Below are 20372 nucleotides of genomic sequence, written 5' to 3' on the forward strand. Positions count from 1 at the left end.
GTATAAGAATTATTTACGTGATTGTGAAACATTTTGCTGCATGTCTGCCATGCTGCATGTCTGCCATGCAGATAATTTAAAATGGACATTTTTGTAAGCCTGTGAATTTAATTTTGTGAGATTTTGTTGAACTTTCTGTTCTGACTGTTTTGTTCATTTTTGCTGTAAGATTTTGCGACAGATGTGTTTAGAATCTGTTATTGCTGTGTGCATCTTCAACATCTGGCCAGCATTTCCTCTGCTGTCAGCTCCACAGGATGAGGGAGTGGCACCTCCGACTGAACACACTTCACTGTTCTCGTTTGTGGACTTGACTTTGTGAACGGCGCCATCTTTTGGCCATGTACTGTACGCTGCTGCAGTCTGAGCGTCGACAAATCTGTGCTCATATACTGTACTTAGATGTAACACTTACATCTTAGCTCATAAATTAACAAAGGCCCAGTATTTAATATTCACAGATCATACAGCTGAATTTTCTCCTGAACCACTTCCCTTAAAAAAACATAAAGCACTTTGGCCCAATTCAACATGGCTGACTCATTTATTAGGTCAAATGTAACAGGGCACTGCTGATGAAAATGATACATGCTGATGGTTAACAGATGAGTACATGGGTCATGCCACTCTCATGTCAGGTCATGTCATGTCATGTCAGGTGTAATAAAGACGTCACCAAGTCCACAGCTTGTCTCATCTCTGCAGTGACGAGTTAAGGTTAACGGCACGTCTAGTGAACACAACACACAACAACTCACTTTTGGGCAATGGTTTTTATTTATTAATTTAATGAGAAATCTCCACTGAAAGGTACACACTTCTAGTTTACACATGTGCACTGAGTTAGTTTCCTCGCCTACATGAGTTGCCAGTGTTTCCGTCTTATAACTCCCCAGAAATGAATCAAAAGTGCAGAAGAACTGAAATTACACAGGCGAAAAGGTGGATTATAGAAACCCATGTGCTTGTCAGACAGTGGCATCTCTCTTTTATACTTTTCCTGATTCCTTATACGGGGCTGAGAACTGGACAGATCCAAACAAAGGTAACTGGATGTGTTTGTGAAAACATCTGGTGAGTACAGGTGGCAGGTTGGACAGACTGTCAATGGTTAGTTACAGTGAGTATGAGACAGTTTTGTCTACGGTTAGTGAGTATGAGACCACATCTACCTATGATCCAAAGTTAAAATATTTATATAAAAAAAATATAAACAGCAATTACTCTTTCCATTTAATTTCAAAAAAGATATGTCATATGACCTACAAAAACAAAACAGAAAAACATGTGCAATCAATGGCATACTCTTCCCTCTGAAGTGATGGTCGTGCAGATGACCACATAGCACAGCAGCAACTCTCTCCTTTGTTATTTGCTCCTACTGTAGTCTGGAGTCGGCCCGCTCAGGACTGGACCCAATAATTCACAAATACCAGGTTGCTTCATTCAGTAGTATTTTCGTAGTGGTTTCCTAAGTCCACACCCTTCATTTCCTCGCACAGCCTCCTTAAGGCTCCAGCCCTCCTCGACCACATCCCTGCAGATCCAAAACAGCTGTAGTTGATTTGTTTTATCCCCCTCCCCCCTCCCTTGCCCAGCAGAGGTCGCTAAGGAGTCACCATGGCTGCTGTCTGCTCCTCCCGCAGCTTCCTGTTCACTGCTATGACACTTGCTCTACTGGCCTCATCTGCACGTCTCCGATCTGACGACAAGAACACGGGAGATCAATAATCAGATCAATATAGAAACCAAACCACACGTGATGGTGTGAGAGCAAGTGAGAGGAGGAAGGAGATACCTGGACATGAGGAGGGGCACTGAGGACAAATGTGACTGCACTGGCTATGTCTTCTGCTTTCAAACACTGAAACGTGGAGACATGATATTAGTGAAGCAGCAGCACAGGGTTGTTTTCACGTTGTGAAACACGTCTGTTCGCTCTTACTTTCATACTCTCATACACTGCAGCTGCTTTCTCTGGATCACTGTTGTGGTGCCGGAAGGCAAACTCAGTCTCCACTATTCCAGGAGATATACACTGCAGAGGAGGGAGAAGCATGAGGAATGTACTGTTTACTGTTGTCACGTGCATGCACAGACACAAACACACTGTCTCTTATTCACAGCAAAGGCCTACTGTATAGATTCATGTATGTGATCCAGTGTGTTACCAATAAACAGGCCAAAGAACCTGCACACTCGACTGACCGTGGCTCTGATGTGGGTATTTGCTTCTCGGAGTTCTTGCCGTATCCCCTCAGTCAGAGCAGTCACCGCATATTTAGTGGCACAGTAGAAATGCTCATCAGCACTTGGCACCATTCGGTGCCCCCCCATACTGCAGGAGGAGGAGGAGGAGGAGGAGGAGGAAGAGGAGGAGATGAGATAGAAACTGCATTTTCTATCTGAACTGTGATTCAAGTCCAAATGAAGCCTCTGACTTACTTGCCATGTTATTTTTAATGCTTCTAGTGTCTCATTTATACAGCAGGAAGTTTATTTGTCCAAAAATAAACATTTAAATCAATGAACAGATCCAGAAAATTCAACAACAGATTTATTATTAATCCCACATGATGCCAGTGGAAAAGGTCACTATCAGTTTGTTGCATGTGCAGCAGGGGACAGGTGGGGCTGAGGATTGGCTTTAGTTAACGCCTGCTGGATTAACATCACTTGAACAAACTGGCTGAGGTATTTCCAGATTAATCTATACATTCACTCTGAGACTGTCTTCATGTTTTACCTGTTAATGTTGATGATGTGGCCGTCGTCCACATTCCTTTCCTTCATTGATTTGTACGCCTCACGGGTGCAGATAGACAAGGCTAAGACATTCACCTGGGGAGGAGAAGACAGGCAACTTCATTCATCCATTCATATGTCTATCAATCATTAGCAGAACCTTATTGTGTTCTATTGTTAAATGTAATTTAAGGGATGCCCTGTGATAACAATATCAGATGGGCTGACTGATGTTCACTGGGTCAGTGTGTTAGATCATCTGAACCTGCTGCTCCTGTCCAGGTTGTGGCCTCTAATCTGCTCCTGCGCTGACACTCATCGACGGCAGGTTAAAACCAACATGGTGGCAAGATAGGGAAGTGACCAAACAAGGTCAGCGTGCAGATTAAACACAGGCTAAAAATACACTGCTGTACACATTCATGTGGGCTGCCATGACAACAGATGGACAAGCATTACGAATGCAGGACTCTGGAGACAGAGAGTTTAGAGCAGGGGGTCTTCAGTGGTCAAGAGCTCAATGAATCAGAATGTAAAGTCCCAACAAGAGAAATAGTGCTGGCTTTCATTAGTGGGCCTCCGCTGTGCCAGGGCTTCTCCTCTGAGCCATTGAGGCTGCCTCAGTGAGGGGAGGGGACCAGGATCTGTGTGTGTGTGTGTGTGTGTGTGTGTGTGTGTGTGTGTGTGTGTGTGTGTGTGTGTGTGTGTGTGGTGCTGTAGGCCCATGTATTCAAACATTTCTGCTCTTACTCTACAAGCTCAAGTCCTCCACTCTCTGCTCCTCCTCCCTCTGTTTGAGCAGAGCAGCCATAAAATCAACACAACATACGTGTGATGGGATAATCCCCCCCCATCCCCGTTACAGAGTCTAAGTTCTGAGCATTAACGTTTTTGTGTCTGTGATCCACCCACGTCGATCATGTTCCTCCAGCCCTCCGTCTTTCCGCTGAGCAGGGGCTCGTTGTGGGCCAGTCCGGCATTGTTGATGCACACGTCCACGCCCTTGTGCAGCGTCTTGATGGCTGAAAACATGGACAGGATCTCCTCCTCGTTGGACAGGTCACACTTGTAAGGGATCAGTGTGCCACTGTAGCCTGCGCTCTGACACTCTGCTGCCAGCTTCTGAAAAACACAAAATCAGACCAGTGTTTTACATGCAAGTTCCGCGTTCTTTTCAAGGTTTTTTTATTGGTATTTAAGACAGAGTGTCCCTCCCCCCTTCGTTCTGTTCCATCCCTCCAACAGAATCAGTCAATCTCCCAGCTCATCACATATACACACAGATAACTAAAGTCTGTGACAATAAATGTAGGCCAGACAAAAGAAAACAGACAAACACAAGCAAAAAACCCAGAATTAAATAAAATAAACAATACAGTAAATAAAAAGAAATAAAAAATAAGTTAAAGAACCACAAACAGGTAAATAAACAACAAAAACATTTTGTCACTGACTGAAGACTGTTGCATTTAATGGAACAGTTGTGTGAAGTGCAACTAAACTAAATTAAACTATCTACCTGCACCTGATTGATATTTTACTCTGTTTATTCTGATTAGATGTTTATGTGGAGCATTTTTATTCTGTTAGGGCTTTTAAACCAGTTATAACCGGAACAATAGGCTCCATGTAAACGTACCAACTGTTGGGTAAGAGCTAGAAATAATTAACCTGCAGCAGCATAATTAAGATAGAGTCCCACCCTACACCCTACCGACTCAGACAATGAGAAAGCAGTGAGAACGTGCAGCCATAAAATCAACACCACATCAGCAGAGGGCTGCACCAGTGAAACCACAATCACTCCAGTCTGATTGTGTTATTTTTTCCTGATAATACAAAATTAAAATCCCACCATCTTCCAAACTCTAAGTCATGACCACAGATGAACGGAGCTCTGCCTCTGTCTTCAGATACAGCTGGGCTGAGTCTGCAGCAGGACGAGCGGGCGTCACTCCAACCAGGTCAGCTGGCTGTCCACCACCGTGGGGTTTGATACAAACTGACACAGAAACCCACCCCCCCCCACCCCCCAAGCACAGCTGCACCAGTCACCTGACGTCTCATCCTGGGTGCCGGTCAGACAGGAGGGGCCTGGGTGATAAAGGGTGGGGCGGGTGGCAGACAGAGATGATGCACAGACCGTCTCACACTCTGCCTGTGTTCAGTGTCTGTGCAGCCGAGAGGATTAAATGTTTACTGAGTCCAAAGGAAAAACTGACCCTCTAAACCTTTGACATTAACAAAAGCTACTGTGCAACAATGACAACATTTTGTTTTGGCATATTTGGTGTGATGCTCTCTGATCTGAAACATGAACAAAGTTATATCCAGATATCTTCAGCAGAGGTAAATGGAGCCTGAGAGTGTTTTTTTCTTTTCAGTGATCTAAACCTTCCCACCTTTATTTGTCTGACACACCTGCTCAGATGAGCTCAAGTATCGCTTCATCAACACCACCTGTCCTGCTCCAAATATGTTCTTATGAATGGATTATAAACTGATCATTTAACACTAGCAGTCACATTCAATCAGTTTAGATGTTTAGGCTTGGTTAAGTTTGCAGAAGTGACAGAAGCTGGATGTTCCATCACTTTTACAAAACTGATTCAATTGTTTAGCCTGTATTTTTTAGCTAGCTAAGTATAAAAAGGTCAGGGTTTATTTGTTGCCTATCTGTGGATGAAAACAACAAGTTCACACCCAAAAAAAAAAACCTAAAACATAATGAGTAACGTGGGAAATTGCAAACTGAAGTCAATCAAACATGGCGTGCATTAAACATCAGACATCTACCTGGGTAAGTATCTGAGAGGGTTGGATTGGTCCCTCTAGCCCTGCTCAGTCATGCTGTTAACAGATTCGCATAAACCCCACAATTTTACAACTATTTCTTTGAGGTCCACAACACAACTGGCCCATTAAAGACATAATCAGACTTTTGTTTTTTGTAAAAATTCCTTCAGTTGAAGCCTGAGCCTTGCCTCGTAGGCAGGATGTAGCACGTTGTAGAGATAGGAAGAACATATTCACAGTTATTGGACTCCATCAAAAATGGTTGAGGCTCAGGACGGATGATAAATGTTGGAGATGCAACAAAAACCGGAGCACAATGTCTCATATGCTATATGAATGTGAAGTAGTGCATAATTTCTGGTTAGACAATGTTAGTTGTATTAATAAAATAATAGAGACAGATCTCAGTGTGAATTCAGCATGATGCATGTTGGGTATTTAATCTGCCCTCAGAGGTGCAGTTGTTCCTGGGTGAAACCAGCTTTAATAACAGGAAGCAGAATAGTGTGAAGGCATTGGAAGTCAAAAGAGTGAATCAGTTTTAATGAATGGAGACGAGCTGGTTAAGATGTCATCTCATGAGCAGCTTATCCACAGAGTTAATAACAGTCTAGATGTATTCATGTTTGAGTGCAATAAGTCGAGATGATCCCGTCACTATTCTTTAAGTATCATACAAGAGTCTGAAGTGTAATGTGGATGTCTAATAGCCTGTATCATACACTGAAGAATGTGCATGTTTTGCTCCTATATATTTTATTTATTTATGTTTTATTTTACATATTTTTTTATGAGTGAATCTTTTATGTCTTTAATAAATGTTAGTAAACTGAAAAAAGCAATAAAGAGGATCAATCACAAAAACAAAAGACGTACATGTTCACAGCTCAGTGTTAAAACTAACGTCAGAGAAGAGGCAGCGTGATCTGATACCTGGAACTTCATGACAGCTTTCATCCAGAATATAACTGAAGAAAGCAGCAGCAGAAAGTTGTCACAGCGTGGATAAAAGTTATGGATGATCTGTTAAACGTCTGACATTCTGTAGCTACTCCAGTCTATCTGCTGATCACAACTGCCACTGCAGCGGCTCCTTATGGAAACTATATATACTTGTGAAGCCTGCTTTTTCTAATCAGGATGAAATTGGATCGAGGGATCACTGTGGCTTTTTTTTTCTCTAACAAAACGTAACAGAGTGAATGCACACATCTCACACTTGGTGTGCAGATTTCCCTGCTCTTCCTCTAAGCTGTTTAACTGGGATTATCCAGAGAGGAGGCATTACTCGAATAAAGCTGTCAAAATGCTCAAACACTAAAAACACTTGTCTCATCTGTAAGGACTAAAACTAACTCATGACCACGTTGTAGAAAGGTGAAGCTCTCCCTTCCTGTGGAGGCGTGACCACAGTGCTGTTCAGCTGCAGCATCGCCTTTCAGGCTCAGTATCTGAGCTGCTTTTACACAGAGGCTCTTAAATTCACACTTGCCTGAATCCCTGGAGGGAGAGGCGTTCAGGCAGGAAGAAGAAGACAGACAAACTAATGGAGGGCTCCTCTTCATTCAGAGAGGACGTTAACGTAAAGAGGAAGCCAGGCCTGTCTTTTGTTACAGGGAGAGAATGAGTTGTGTTACTAAGACTTAAGTGGGAGCAGCAGAGTAAACAGGCTGTGATCCTGGTCCAACTACAGGAAGTGTCAGGCTGTGAGTGTGAGTGTGAGTGTGAGTGTGAGTGTGTGTGTGTGTGTGTGTGTGTGTGTGTGTGTGTGTGTGTGTGTGTGTGTGTTCTGGCACCAGCTGTACTGCTGCGGTCAGTACCAGCCCTCATACTGGTCCTGCAGATATACAAACAAGTCTGAAAGTGCAGCAGCAGCAGCAGCACAGTTGGAAAATGCAGTTCACACACACAATCCATTCATCACAATCCAAACTGAAACCACATATCTTTAGGTTTTGGCATGTTCAACATCACACCTGTAAACGGCTCTAAAATGACAGTGAGACAACCACAAACATTTCTCAGTGACAGACTCACACAGCAGCAGCTGTAAATGAGCCTTGAGGAAATGCAAAATAAACCTGAAGCTGCACAGGACACACCCGATCAATCAACTAATGACATTATATAACTATATTCCTCTCAATGCAGCATTCATATTCTCCACTATTTGGTGAACTAATCTTATTTATTATTATTATTTATCTGCATGCTGTTTTTCTTTGGATAATAAATTCAAAAGATTTAAATGCACAAACCTGTTTTCATATCACCTGACTTGCAGTTACACATGGTTTGGTCTCATGGTTATGAAAGACTGCAGAGACACACAGACCTCTGTAACTCAAATAAAATCACTGTTTGTAATTACCCAGACAGTCTTGATAAGACCAACACTGAAAGATAAAAACTCTTACAATTCAAAAGGCAAATAATGTTACAACAGGTCATAAAGCCTTTACATGTTACACTAATGGCTGTACATATACTCACGCAGCCTCTAACACATATGTGTACATGCCCACATGGTTACAGTCACGGCCTGTAACCCCTGCAGGGGGCTGTTATATAAGGTCCACAATGCAACGGACATCACTGTCCCACACCATGTTCAATCATTCACCCACTCACGTGGAACTGGTGCAAATGGACCAGCAAAACAGCTCAGGGAGAAGGGGGGGAGGGATAAAAATAAAGATGCTAATAAAGAATACAGCCTGACACGCTTTAAGAGGTGAGACAGATCAATGGTACAAGGCGACAGCCATGAGCAGAGACAACTGAGAAATTATATTTGTCTCAGGTCGACTCAGGATTTCTCAGACAAAAGAGGGCTTGTGTTTTTAGGGCGCTGTGCCTCTAGACAAAAAAAAATTGAAAAGATGTAATGCAGCCATAATTCAGCCGGTAGCCCCTCCCCTCTTCATCCTTCCCGTCCTGTCTCTTAAGTACCTGTGACACACAAAACAATTTTGCCTGTCATAATGCATTTCCATCCTCATTACAGAGACTGTTGTCCAGTGATCACAGAAAGTGTGCAGACGGAGGGAGGAAGAGGGGGATGGAGGGAGGGAGGGAGGGTTGGCAGCCAGAGAGAGAGAAACAGAAGGAGAGAGAGAGAGAATACAAAACCTGAAGCATAACTGCATTAAAACTGATCATAAGGGTTCAGATCTCAGTATGATTTACTCTGGAGAACCGCTGCATGGAACAATCTTCCAAACTGTTGGACTCATGTGACAAATGTAGTGCCGTTATCTTCACAAGTGTAATCACTGAAATGTAAGAAACCCTTCCTGTACCAGAGAGCTAAGATCGTGTGTTTGAAGCCACGCCACAAAAACACGAGTAAAAACCATTCTTCACTTAATGTCAAAGGTCTGAGGAACACATCCAGGTATGATGCTTCAGTCTGTCACTCATTGTCCAGCTGAACTGCTGTGATATAAAAAATAAACACGTAAATTCCAAGTTTCGCCTGAGCACAATCATAGGGGTCAAAGGTGACAGCAGGCTGTATAACAGGATTGCAGCAGGGCATAAGGGATGGTTGTGCCATTATCTCTGCTTCACACACAGAGACACTGCCACTAAAAGGTCTAAAGGTTTAACAGGGCGGTTTTACAGCACTTCCCTCAGGACAGTCTAATCAAGACACGCAGATAAGAAAAATAATTACTGCTTGTTAGTAACTACATTCATTGACAGACCTCGGCTTTTCTGGGGAGTTCCAGGCATTGAATAACCACGGGGCAATTTGGGACGCCGAGCTGCAATTTGATATAATGTCACAAGTATCAGCCCCAAGTGTAAATAACTATAAATCCAAATATAGTGCTGGGTGATGAGTCAACTGAAAAACAGTGTATTATTACAAGTACATGACATCTGATGTTTGGCAGCAGTATTTGGCTTAAATGAGAAGGCTTTTATAATCCTGACAGACTAGAGACAGAGCAGGCGGCCAGGTGTTGTGTAACAGACTGGTGGAACCGGTGCAGTTGGATGTTATTTTCCCAAACACAGTGATAAAAAGCAGGAGGAGGCAGAAGCAGATATGTATTCTGAATCAGAAAAAAAACAGTGTGAGGATGACATTTTTGCAATACCTCCGTGCGAGACGAACTACAGAGAGCAGCCTTTATTCATAAATTCACATGGGCGTCAGATGATTTAAAAATGGCTCTTCATTTCTGCTGTTTGTAGTTGAAACATGCTGAAGGGTGAAGCTTCCTTCTCGTGAACCAGTCACGTGCCTCCTCCATCTCATGTCATGTGTTTTTTCTGCATCTGATTCAGGCCGTTTGCTCTCAGCGAGGGGCTGAGGGCGGCCCTGACGCCGGCTACGAGCCACATCGTAACGTATGCTAAGTTTATGATCACTTGAGTCCTGAGCTACAAAAACAGACATGGGAGAGTCTCATGGAGACAGTGTTGATCTGACCCGGTCCAAGATGAAAACCTTTCAAACTGGGCCAGCCTGGACCGGGTCTATTCAGCATGTGAGGGTAGAGTCGCCATAAAATGTTTCCAATATCAAACAAACGCCCAGCAACAAATCCAATTTGGCTGCTGACGAGGCCAAAACAGTCTAATTTGCATTCTTTCTCGTCAGCCCCCAACCCCAAATGGAAATATTGAACTGGGTGAACTCAAGTTGTCTTTGTGTTTGTGTTGTAGATTCATAAAATCCTTTCACCACAAAAGTGCTTTCTTTCTCACGCAGCTCTCTCAGCTACAAATACACACCCACTGAGCACTTTATTAGGAACATCATACTAATAAATTCCAGGCTGGGGCAACAGAAGCTCTTGTTCTAGCAAAGAGAAAAGTGAAATCACAACTAGAGCCACATTGTAGATTGTACAGCAAAACTGTGTAGGGAATATGGATCTATATGTGTATGTTTATATAAACCAATGTGAATATGTACATGTATTTTTATTTATTTAGCTGGTTTTCTGGATTTCAGTGAAATACTATGAATGGTACAACTGTCAAAGCTAGGCCTTGGTTATATTCTTATTAGAAGCAATGCTTCATTTGTGGTCTGTTGAGACACATATTACCTTTATCACAAATAAACTGCAGCTCCTGTGATTTGGATATTGCACTTGACCATATTCTGATTTTGATATCTCGATTAATTGTGCAGCCCTAATTCTTATAGAGTAATACTTTACGTATTACTCTACATGTGACCAATCAACTCGGCCAACAGAAGCTCACTTGCCCACATACATTGACCATAACCTAAAAATTGGAGTACACAGTAACTGACAACATGGTCATGCCTGTATCTCCTGTATTAATATTTAAAGGGGGAAAAGAATACAAATAATCATTATATCAAGATCCAATTATAATTTTATAGATTAAAAGAACTAAGGACTTGTGGGAGAGGGTCAAAAAGACAGAGGGGAGGGTGCGGGTAAAGAGTGGGTTATGTTATAATTAGGATCACAGGAGGGTTAAATGGAGGGTGGAAAGTTGTGGTCCAATTTTATTTTGAGTTTTGACTAAGACACAACACACCAATGTGCTTCTCTTGTGTTCTCCTGGGTACACATTGTGTTATCCACACCATTTATTTTTACATTTCATTCCATATCACTATGTGAATGTAAAGTTACATACATTTAAAACATATATGTGATTACTGAAGAGTTACTTGTTACTTGTGTAATGTAGGAAAAGGAAAAGGAAAACCAATAAAAGGTTGTACTGGGTATGACAGCTTCACTTCATTCTGATGTTGGATGTGAACATTACCTGAAGCTCCTGACCTGTATCTACATGATTTCATACACTGGATTGCTGCCACGTGATTGGCTGATTAGATAATTGCATGAAGGAGCAGATGTTCCTAAAAAAAGTGCTCAGTGAGTGTAGATCCAATAACAAGTGCCGGCCTGCTGCTGCAGTTGCACTTAGCAGTTACATGACATCTTCCTCGCTTGCACAACAGGCCTCCTAATTCACACACACACACACACACACACACACACACACACACACACACACACACACAGAGAGAGAGGAGTTTTCCAGCAACAGGACAGGACAGGACAGGAAGCACCCCACCTATCATAGCAGGAGGCCCAGGAGGGAATGTCAACGCCAGTAAACCTTACACCTTGAAAGACAAGCCCAGAGAGGACAGCACAGTGGTGGAGCAGGGGGAATGACTCATAGGGGTCACTGAGCTGTCTAGACAAATCAGACTGTTAACTGTACAACACCCAGGTGATCCAGTAATTAAAAACACTCCTGACCTGAGAGTTTTAAGTAATTTATGGAGAGCGCTGAGAAATGTAAGTGATTTAAGTGCTTTTTTTATTCATATGCAGCAATGCTGGTTGTATTACAGTACTGCAATCATACCGGTCTGAGAAAACCTCCTTGCTAATGAGTTACGGAGAATAGAGTGGGTATACCTCACCAGAGTTTGAGTTGATACTAATAGACAAATAGAATAAAACTCAAATCTTGACATCTGATTCTGACTGACTGGCTCTTTTCAGGGGCGTCAATCCATCAGTCTCCCACCAACTGTACCGTCATATTCAGCTTTACAAACTCAACTTTATCATGCACATGACTGCAGAAAAAACAAAACAAAACAAAACAAAAACAAATGAAGAGGTGAAGATGAATTTTACAGGTAAAATAAACTGGTTTCTAATCAGCATCACCTACATTTGTTTCATAAATCTGTGTCTACACAGAGCTGAGCAATATGGCCAAAAATATCATAATATTCTCTTATATTGATTAATATCAATATCAACATATATATTTAATAGCATTAATAAGGAAGGACCTCAAGGATACACACAGTGTGTTTTGGTGAGAAACACTGTATGAAGTTTGTTTACAAGAAATCTCCTCAGGACGACTTCAATATGAGGTTCAAGTGATATTTTCAGTTCAGGGCTGAATCCTAAATAAAGTTTTGTGATGGTTCTAAATTTATGATTAAAAATTATTTATTTTTGATTCAGTAACTCGATGCTCACTTGATTAAAATATACTTTATCATAAAGGGGAAGTGACTGATAAAAGGCAAGCACGAGCAGCTGCTGCTGGGACGGTGGAAAGGTTGATTTATCCAGCTTTAGAAATCGGATGCTGATGCTATGTGACCTCTCTTCATCGTCTTAAGCAGATGTTTGATTCTCCTCACAGATATTCACTTTTATGCTTCCAACATTGCGTGTGCCTTTATATTCCTCCCACCGGAGGAATAAAAGAGCCGGAGGTATATTGTTTTCAGGTTGTCCGTTCATCCGTTCTATTCTCGTGGACACGATATCTCAGGAACGCCATGACAGAACTTCTTCAAATTTGGCACAAACATCCACTAGGACTCAAGGAAGAAGCGATTAGATTTTGGAAGTCAAAGGTCATGGTCAGTCTAACCTCACAACATTACTCAAGCCATTACTCAAGACTTCACACAGCAACTACGGCGCAGGGATACAACCATGAAGAGGTAATTCTAGTTTTACCCTGATGAAAGTGATTGGATTAATCCTCACCTGCACAATGCAGAACAGATACATTTACTGAAATGAATTACTCATCTGTTTGTTGCTGTTATTGTGGGATTTTTGTGTGTGTGATAATTATCAAGATTTTATCTCCACCCTTATACAGGTATGTCTGCATACCTGTGTCACTGATTTCCTGCAACAATCTGGACTGCTGCTCTGGGAGGATTCAACATGTTGTTATTTGTTGTTTTGGTGTTAATGTGGGTTCTCTTGGGAGCAGAATCCATGGACACATGATGGATTGTTAGTTAGGTATAAGTCTTTGTCAGCTCACAGCTCCAGTGGAAAACATGCAGTCAGTGGAAAAGTTCTCTGCATGGGTAAGACAAAAGCCCATGAGCTGAAGAGCGACTGTGCGGGTTGAGACAGCAGTGCTGTGATTTCTCATAGAGCAGAACTTTAAAACAAAGTGATTGGACTGTTCATAGATACCATATTTAATGCACATAGGCTAAATGGGGCTTGGGAAATGGTTAAATAACCATCTATCTGTATATTTTCACATCACTAAACTTACAAGACATGAAGAACAAGGCAGAAAAATATACAAAGAAGAATCAGGACACAAACTAGGAGATAGAAACACAAAGTGAGGCAGAGGATGTGAGACAAAGAGAGTAAAGCTGTCTGACCTGACCCACTTCAAATCCTTTCTGGAGTGAAATCTATTCAGTGTGAATAGACGGGCTGTCCAGACACAACCTACAGGAGGTGGCTGAGACAGCTTCAGACTCGTAGACAGAGACACTGGCTGAGTTTTGTTTTGTCACCTCAGCTTGTGAAGCATGACCGAGCACCTTTTAGCTCCTTCAGAACGGGCAGCGAATCAAAGCTGCTCAGCCAAGGTCTCAAATTAACCTTCTGGCTCACCTGCCAAGGGCTTTGAGCTTTATTTTAGGATTTACTCACTCAGATAAAAGTTGCTTGGGGTAGTTTAAAAAAGTGCAGAGGCGTCTGCTTTGTGCAGAGCTGCATTAACAGGCAGCCAATCAGGAGCCTGGTAGATGTCGCTCTGCAGTGACCAAGTCTGAATATGACCACAGGGTTCAAATGGCATCATCTGAAAGAAGCTGCCACTTTGAGCGATGGGTGAGACACTCATTTAGCATTTGGTGGGTACAATTTAGAAACTGTGGACAGCTTTACACATCTCTGCTGAATCTCCAAGGCCATCACTTCTGAAATCCATTAAAAAAAAAAAAAAATCATCTGTCTGTCACTCATGCTCCTCGTATTCTCGGTGTTCTTACCCAGACTGCTTTTCTTTAATGCTGAGCACAATAATTTGACATAGATTATCCTCTCTGGGCATCCCCCACGCAGAATCTCTTCCCAATCTCCTGCTCCCTCTACTCAAGCTCTCTGTATGCCGATCTGTTTAGCACTAAAAACCAACAAATTATGTTTGCTAAATTTATCTCATCTAAAATTGCAACAGCCAAAGCTTTGCATTTTGACAGATGCCTCTATTGTGTGAAGCCTCAAAGCACCCAGGAAATGTCAGTTTCACTTTATCACTTTGAAATGGACTCAGAATACAAACAGATTTATTATCTAGACGTCTATGTTCTGTTTGCATTCAGCCTGAGACTACCTTCTGTTTATAAAGCTAATTCACTATGAGTATATATACTGTCAAATGATTTTATCAACCAGTGAAGGGGCACTAGGTGAGATGTGACCCTCCCTTCTGTCCGTAACAAAACCACGTTTGTTCATTTGTGATGAATTATTTAAAATAACATGAAGAATCAGGACAAAAACACAAACTATACATTCTAGATGTATGATTGATTGATTGATTGATTGATTGATTGATTGATTGATTATGTGACAGACCGCCCCATTCCCAACCTCTGCCTCTCCTGCCCCAGAGCAACAGCAGCACTGACACTAATCTCCTCTACAGCAGCCCTGACCTGCACATAATGCAAATACATAAAAATTTTACTTATTCTTATCTTACATTTACAAGCTACATACAACTCATATTAGCAGCCTAGTTATGGGAGATTCAGACAGCAGATACATTTCATTACAACTCACCAAGTTTGGCAAATAAATATAAAATCACTGATCTATTTTTGTGGTAGGTGTTCTACCAGTACGGAAAGTCTCAGCCAAATGTAGTAAAATAAAACAAATGAATAGTAGTCTTAAATCTAATATTTTTGTTCTCATGGACGCGATATCTCAGCAACGCCTTGATGAAACTTCTTCAAATTTGGCACAAAAATTAATTTTGAATCAAAGAGGTCAAGTTCAGTGTGACCTAACACTATTTAGCTATAGCATTATTAGAGCTGTGGTGATCAGCAGCAGAGGTTCATACTCCCATAACCGTATATTTACTACTGCATCACATTGTGCTAGGTAAGCAGATACCTCAAACCCACAGATACGGGCTCTGTGGGCCAGAGCGCCTTCGAAAAAAAAAAAGAAGCCTTATTCAGTCAGTAACAACATGTCCTCTTCTTCCTCACAGTCCGACATCAGCTCAGACTTTAAATCCTTCTGATATGGCAGCAATCTCACGACATGCAGACAGGGTTTTCTAGATGCTCCTTCTGTTTGATTATATCCCTCCTCGCCACCATCTCACCGCTCAGATGCTGCAGTGCTTGTACGGATCACGTGGACACATATGGCTCTCAATGGCACAGTTTATGGACCGCACTGTCCTGAGCTCAGAGGCCACTTTTAACCTTTTTCTAACCTCGAAGAATAAACACATTGTGTGCACCGTGAACAGATTTTTCTCCCAGCTAAATAAAAGCTTCTTCCCTCTGGTTCAGGAGGGTTTCACAAGAGTTAATGAGAAGCTGTGCTGTGTCTGTTGCTGCTACTTGGATGCAGCCTTGCCATCTCCATTCCTGCACAGAGCCCATGGTGACCACACGCCCCCCCCCCCAGCTCGCCGCTGCTCCCCCTCTGCCTACTACATAGTCTCACAGACAACAAAACAATACTGCTGCCAGTACTCTCCAATCCCCTCGCTCTGTGGGTTTTATTTACAGAGAAAAACAGAAACCTGTAACATCTGAATACATGTCTCCTTTTCATCGCCGTTTTATCTGGTCAACTATGAGGTGAGAACATCGCTGTTGGAAAATCTGACCATAAAAACTGTCCCCCCCCCCCAAGTAAAAAATAAACACCAAAAGGGAAGTCAAGAACAATTACTTAGTGATGGACATTTGCATCCCCCACTAGCAGCATGCAAGGCTTGGCACAACTACAGCAAGAACCCAGCTTACACAGCAGAGAGAGCACAATACTGGCTTTGTCCCTCAACTCGCACAGACATCTCTCTAAGGTTTTTTACAAGTGACGAAATCTGTCATAGAAAAGAAGAGATGGAAACCTGTCACTCTATACAACCTGATCTCTATTTGTAGTTTGACCAAACACTTGGCTGAATCAAAGCTTTGGTTTCACGTGCTGTAAACCATCATAAAGAGCAGGTAAGATTGCTCCGGCTGTGATGTGGTCAGCTCTTTAATGCTGACTGACATTTGTATGTAAAAGCTCTATTAAGAATTTACATGTTATGACCTTGTTTTAGTCTTGCACAAGTCACAGACAAGGGCTGAAACGAGCTGCAGCAGTTAACTATTGACAGGAAGGATCATGTGACCAGAGTATGAATGGAGGGAGGCTATCTATTGTGCAATTCACACCCACTGTGTGCATGTATGAGCGTGTGTGTGTGTGTGTGTGTGTATGTATGTCTGTATGTATGTATGTATGTGTGTGTGTGTGTGTGTGTATGTATAATTAAGGTGGGGAAAATACTTGCATTAGAAAAACAAGACCTATATGAAATACGGAAAAAAAATATTTTTTTAAATCACTAGCAAAAAAAAGCAGCTGAACTTTGAAATAACACACACGCCTGTCTATGTTTTTATAATACCATCATCAGCAGGATTCCTGAAACAGATGTTGCTCCTATTCTCTTTTCAAGTTTCACTCTGTTATTGTTATTCCAGCTATGTCAATGCAAACTGTAAACTGCAGCAGTAGAAATGAGTCGAAAAGCCACAGTACTATTATGGAGTTGAAACAATTAGTTGTTTAATCGATTAGCTGGTTGACATAAAAATAATCAGCAACTATATCAACAAACGACTAATTGTTTCAGTCCTTCTTAAGTTTAAAAAGAGCCAAAAAAATGTTGGCTTTTTCTGGTTTCAGGTTCTCTGACTAAACAAGATGTTCTGATGGGCATTTTCACAATTATTTGACATTTCAGAGACTAACTGAAATAAAAATTACGATCAGATTAACTCATAATGATGAATCAATAATAGTGAATAGCACACTATAGGGAGAAAAGGTTGAGATGAGGAATTTAACTTACTAAACCCCATTCCTTACTTTTGTAAACAGCTTGACACAGAAATGTCGCAGGTCATAAAGTTTAACATAACATGGTATCACACTGATATTAAGAACCAGAAGGCAATTGCTTTTGCCACAGCTCTTAACATCAACAGTGAACCACAGTAAGACGTACTGCACCTTATTCATCTCTTCAGCTAAATCTCTTTCCCAGTTCCAAGTTAGTTACAATTACCACTTACAATTCACTTCATATCAATTTTAAAAACTGTATAAAACGAATAAGAACTCCTCTAATGAATAACGGCTAAGTACATTAGGGGGGTGGGAAGCTAAATGTTGGAAAAAAGACATCATTTATGTGACTGCTACCATAAAATATCACATGTTGTACTATTCACAGTAGTGTGACTTGTACACATGTGAATGTACTTAGGCAACACTCTACACTACAATAACTGAATATTAAAATATGACAGAGTTGTTAACAACCTGAGGCATGTGAAGCTCCACTACTCTGCTTTATGAAAAACACATTAGTTGCATAAAAGGGGGCTAAACATAGCTGTAGTAGACATTCTGCAGCCCAGTGCTAGAAGCTAGGACAACTGTGGAGTGAGGAGAGTGAGGCTTAATTATTGGCTGACAAGATAAGCAAGGTGCAGTCAGTGCCTTATGGCTTATGGTTAGACAACAGCTAATAGGGTGGGGCCACTGACATCTGCCCTGGAGGAGCCATCTACCTTCAAGTTATACTCCATTAAAGTCTTTGTGTCAGTGTGTGTGTGTGTGTCACAAAAGTTGAGTTACAACAACTTAACATGTTCAAAATGTGGCTAAAAAATTTGCATGCAGTTCATCCATAGTCACGACTGACACCAAATACTTCCAGAATGACGAGGAGAACAGGGCTTAAAAATAATATGTAGAATTCTTATCGTAGTGGCTGTGATATATTAAGACCTCTGTGATACAGCTAATTGAGAATTGACCTAAAAAATGTGATACGTTTATCAGATCAAGTGAATATCACAGGTGAAGAAAAAAATAAAATAAAATAAAAAGGAGTATAACAGCGGAACAGTTTGTAAACTGAGATTTACGTGACTTGGGTTGTTGCAGAAAATATCACCTGGTTACATAAGGTAGAAATGTAGGTTTGTTGTCTATTGGTTGAGAGGCTGAAAGCTGTGATCTTATACACTGTAGACAACACTTTATTTACAGCGTCCCACCCTGACTCTGCTGGCCCATGGGCATCCACTAACACCTCCTCTTAGGGAGCTGTGGTGAGGTAAGTTGACTCAACCTGAGCAGGTGTATTACCAACACTGGCAATGGGTGAATTAGGGGTTGACAAGTTGACCTACTATTTACTGGCCCACACAACAGCCAGTTGTTAGCAGGTACAGTATCTTCATTGCTCCGGTGTCATTTGGCAGACACACTGAATAACTTAGAGCTGTGTAAACAGCCGCCCCTGAACTCTGACCTAACTGCAGTAGGTCAACCAAAAGAAAGTTTTTTTTTTTTTTGCAGCAAGGATTAATAATAGAGATTATTGCAGATTAGAGGTAGGTGTGTGTGTGTGTGTGTGTGTGTGTGTGTAGGAGAATCATTACTGCCTCATTTTGTGGGAGGAACTGTGTGTCATCACATATCTTGTCATTGTTGAATATAATAAAACCAGGTAAAATAACATCCCTGTAATATTCACATGGAAAGTGGGTAACAGTATCTTGTCGTGATTTAACTGTAGTTTATACCTCTCATGATGCCATTGTTTAAACATTCTGGTTATTTTAGATAAAATATTATTAATACATATCATCCTTATATTATTAGGAATAATGAGGCACTTCATCTTTAATGCCTGACTTGTTAATTTCAACAAACAGAGTTACAACGGCTGCCTTAGCCACATTTCACAAATAACGTCCCAATGTAGGGGCTAAAGGTTTCTAGCTGAAGTTGTAAAGCTAATGTTAGCTAGCGGTTAACGTTAGTTAGCTAGTTTGTTGTTGCTAGCTTCTCCTGTGTGTCGGAGCGACTCAACTCACGTCCGTTAATGACATTAAATTAAATTGCCAACCTCTATTTTGTCGACATTCCTGGCACAGCCGACAACCCTCATGCCTTGCTGGACCAGTGCCCGGGCTGTAGCCGCTCCAATCCCCACCGAGGCTCCGGTCACCAGGGCCACTCTGCCTTTCCACCGCTCCATCTCCACCGCACTGTCTACACCGGCACTGTACACGAAACAACAGCTCCTGTGGCCGTGCGTCGGTCTGCTTAGTTCAAACTGTCACAGCTGCAGCGGTCACTATTGTGTGCGATTTATTTAAATGGAGGGATGCGGCAGCTACAACCTCCTGTCTCAATCTGTGCAGCATCCAGTACAGCGGCGACCAGTGTACGTAAGCTCGGATCCATGCGCTCCTCTGGATGAAATATGAAGAGCCTCGGAGCGTGTAATGTTTGGTTCACTTCACCTCCCACTCTCTTTTTGAGCCCTCGGGCTTGGAGCGGTTATCTGCCGCCACCTACTGGAATAAAACATAATAAACATGTACGTGTTTGGCATGTTGCCTTCACGTGTTCCCCGTAATCAAAGCTTTTAGTCGGAAAATGTTACGAAACTGCACCTGTAAACGAGTAAACGCTAGTTTTGACAGCTACTGCGTTATTTATAGAAGTAAAGCTTTACTGAGATTATTTTGTGCTAAAATGGCAGTCAAACACATTTGAGCTTTAAAAGGGTTTCGTCATCAAATAAAAGTGGCAACTAAAAAAGGATTAAAACATACAGCAATGACATTAACAACACACGGTTTAAAGTCATTACTTTAAGGCAAGATATTAAAGACGCCACTGTGTCAGAATATATGAGGATTTACGTAACACCTTTCTGGCTGGAGTTTAACTAAGATC

At 41.7% G+C, this 20372-nt stretch overlaps 1 protein-coding gene across 1 annotated transcript; it reads right to left on the minus strand.

The window, feature by feature from the left end:
* Nucleotides 1-679: 679 nt before the first annotated feature.
* Nucleotides 680-19871, minus strand: dhrs11 (dehydrogenase/reductase 11). Its single transcript, XM_022745893.1, has 7 exons — nt 19534-19871; nt 3658-3867; nt 2747-2841; nt 2209-2338; nt 1946-2038; nt 1799-1864; nt 680-1702 (listed from the first exon to the last, which is right to left on the minus strand). Exons 1-7 carry the CDS (start codon nt 19663-19665, stop codon nt 1661-1663), a joined length of 768 nt encoding a protein of 255 aa, XP_022601614.1. The 5' UTR covers nt 19666-19871; the 3' UTR covers nt 680-1660.
* Nucleotides 19872-20372: the final 501 nt, after the last annotated feature.

Source organism: Seriola dumerili, unplaced genomic scaffold, assembly GCF_002260705.1.
Source record: "Seriola dumerili isolate Sdu_G_001 unplaced genomic scaffold, Sdu_1.0 BDQW01000091.1, whole genome shotgun sequence".
NCBI classification, from domain to species: Eukaryota; Metazoa; Chordata; class Actinopteri; order Carangiformes; family Carangidae; genus Seriola; species Seriola dumerili.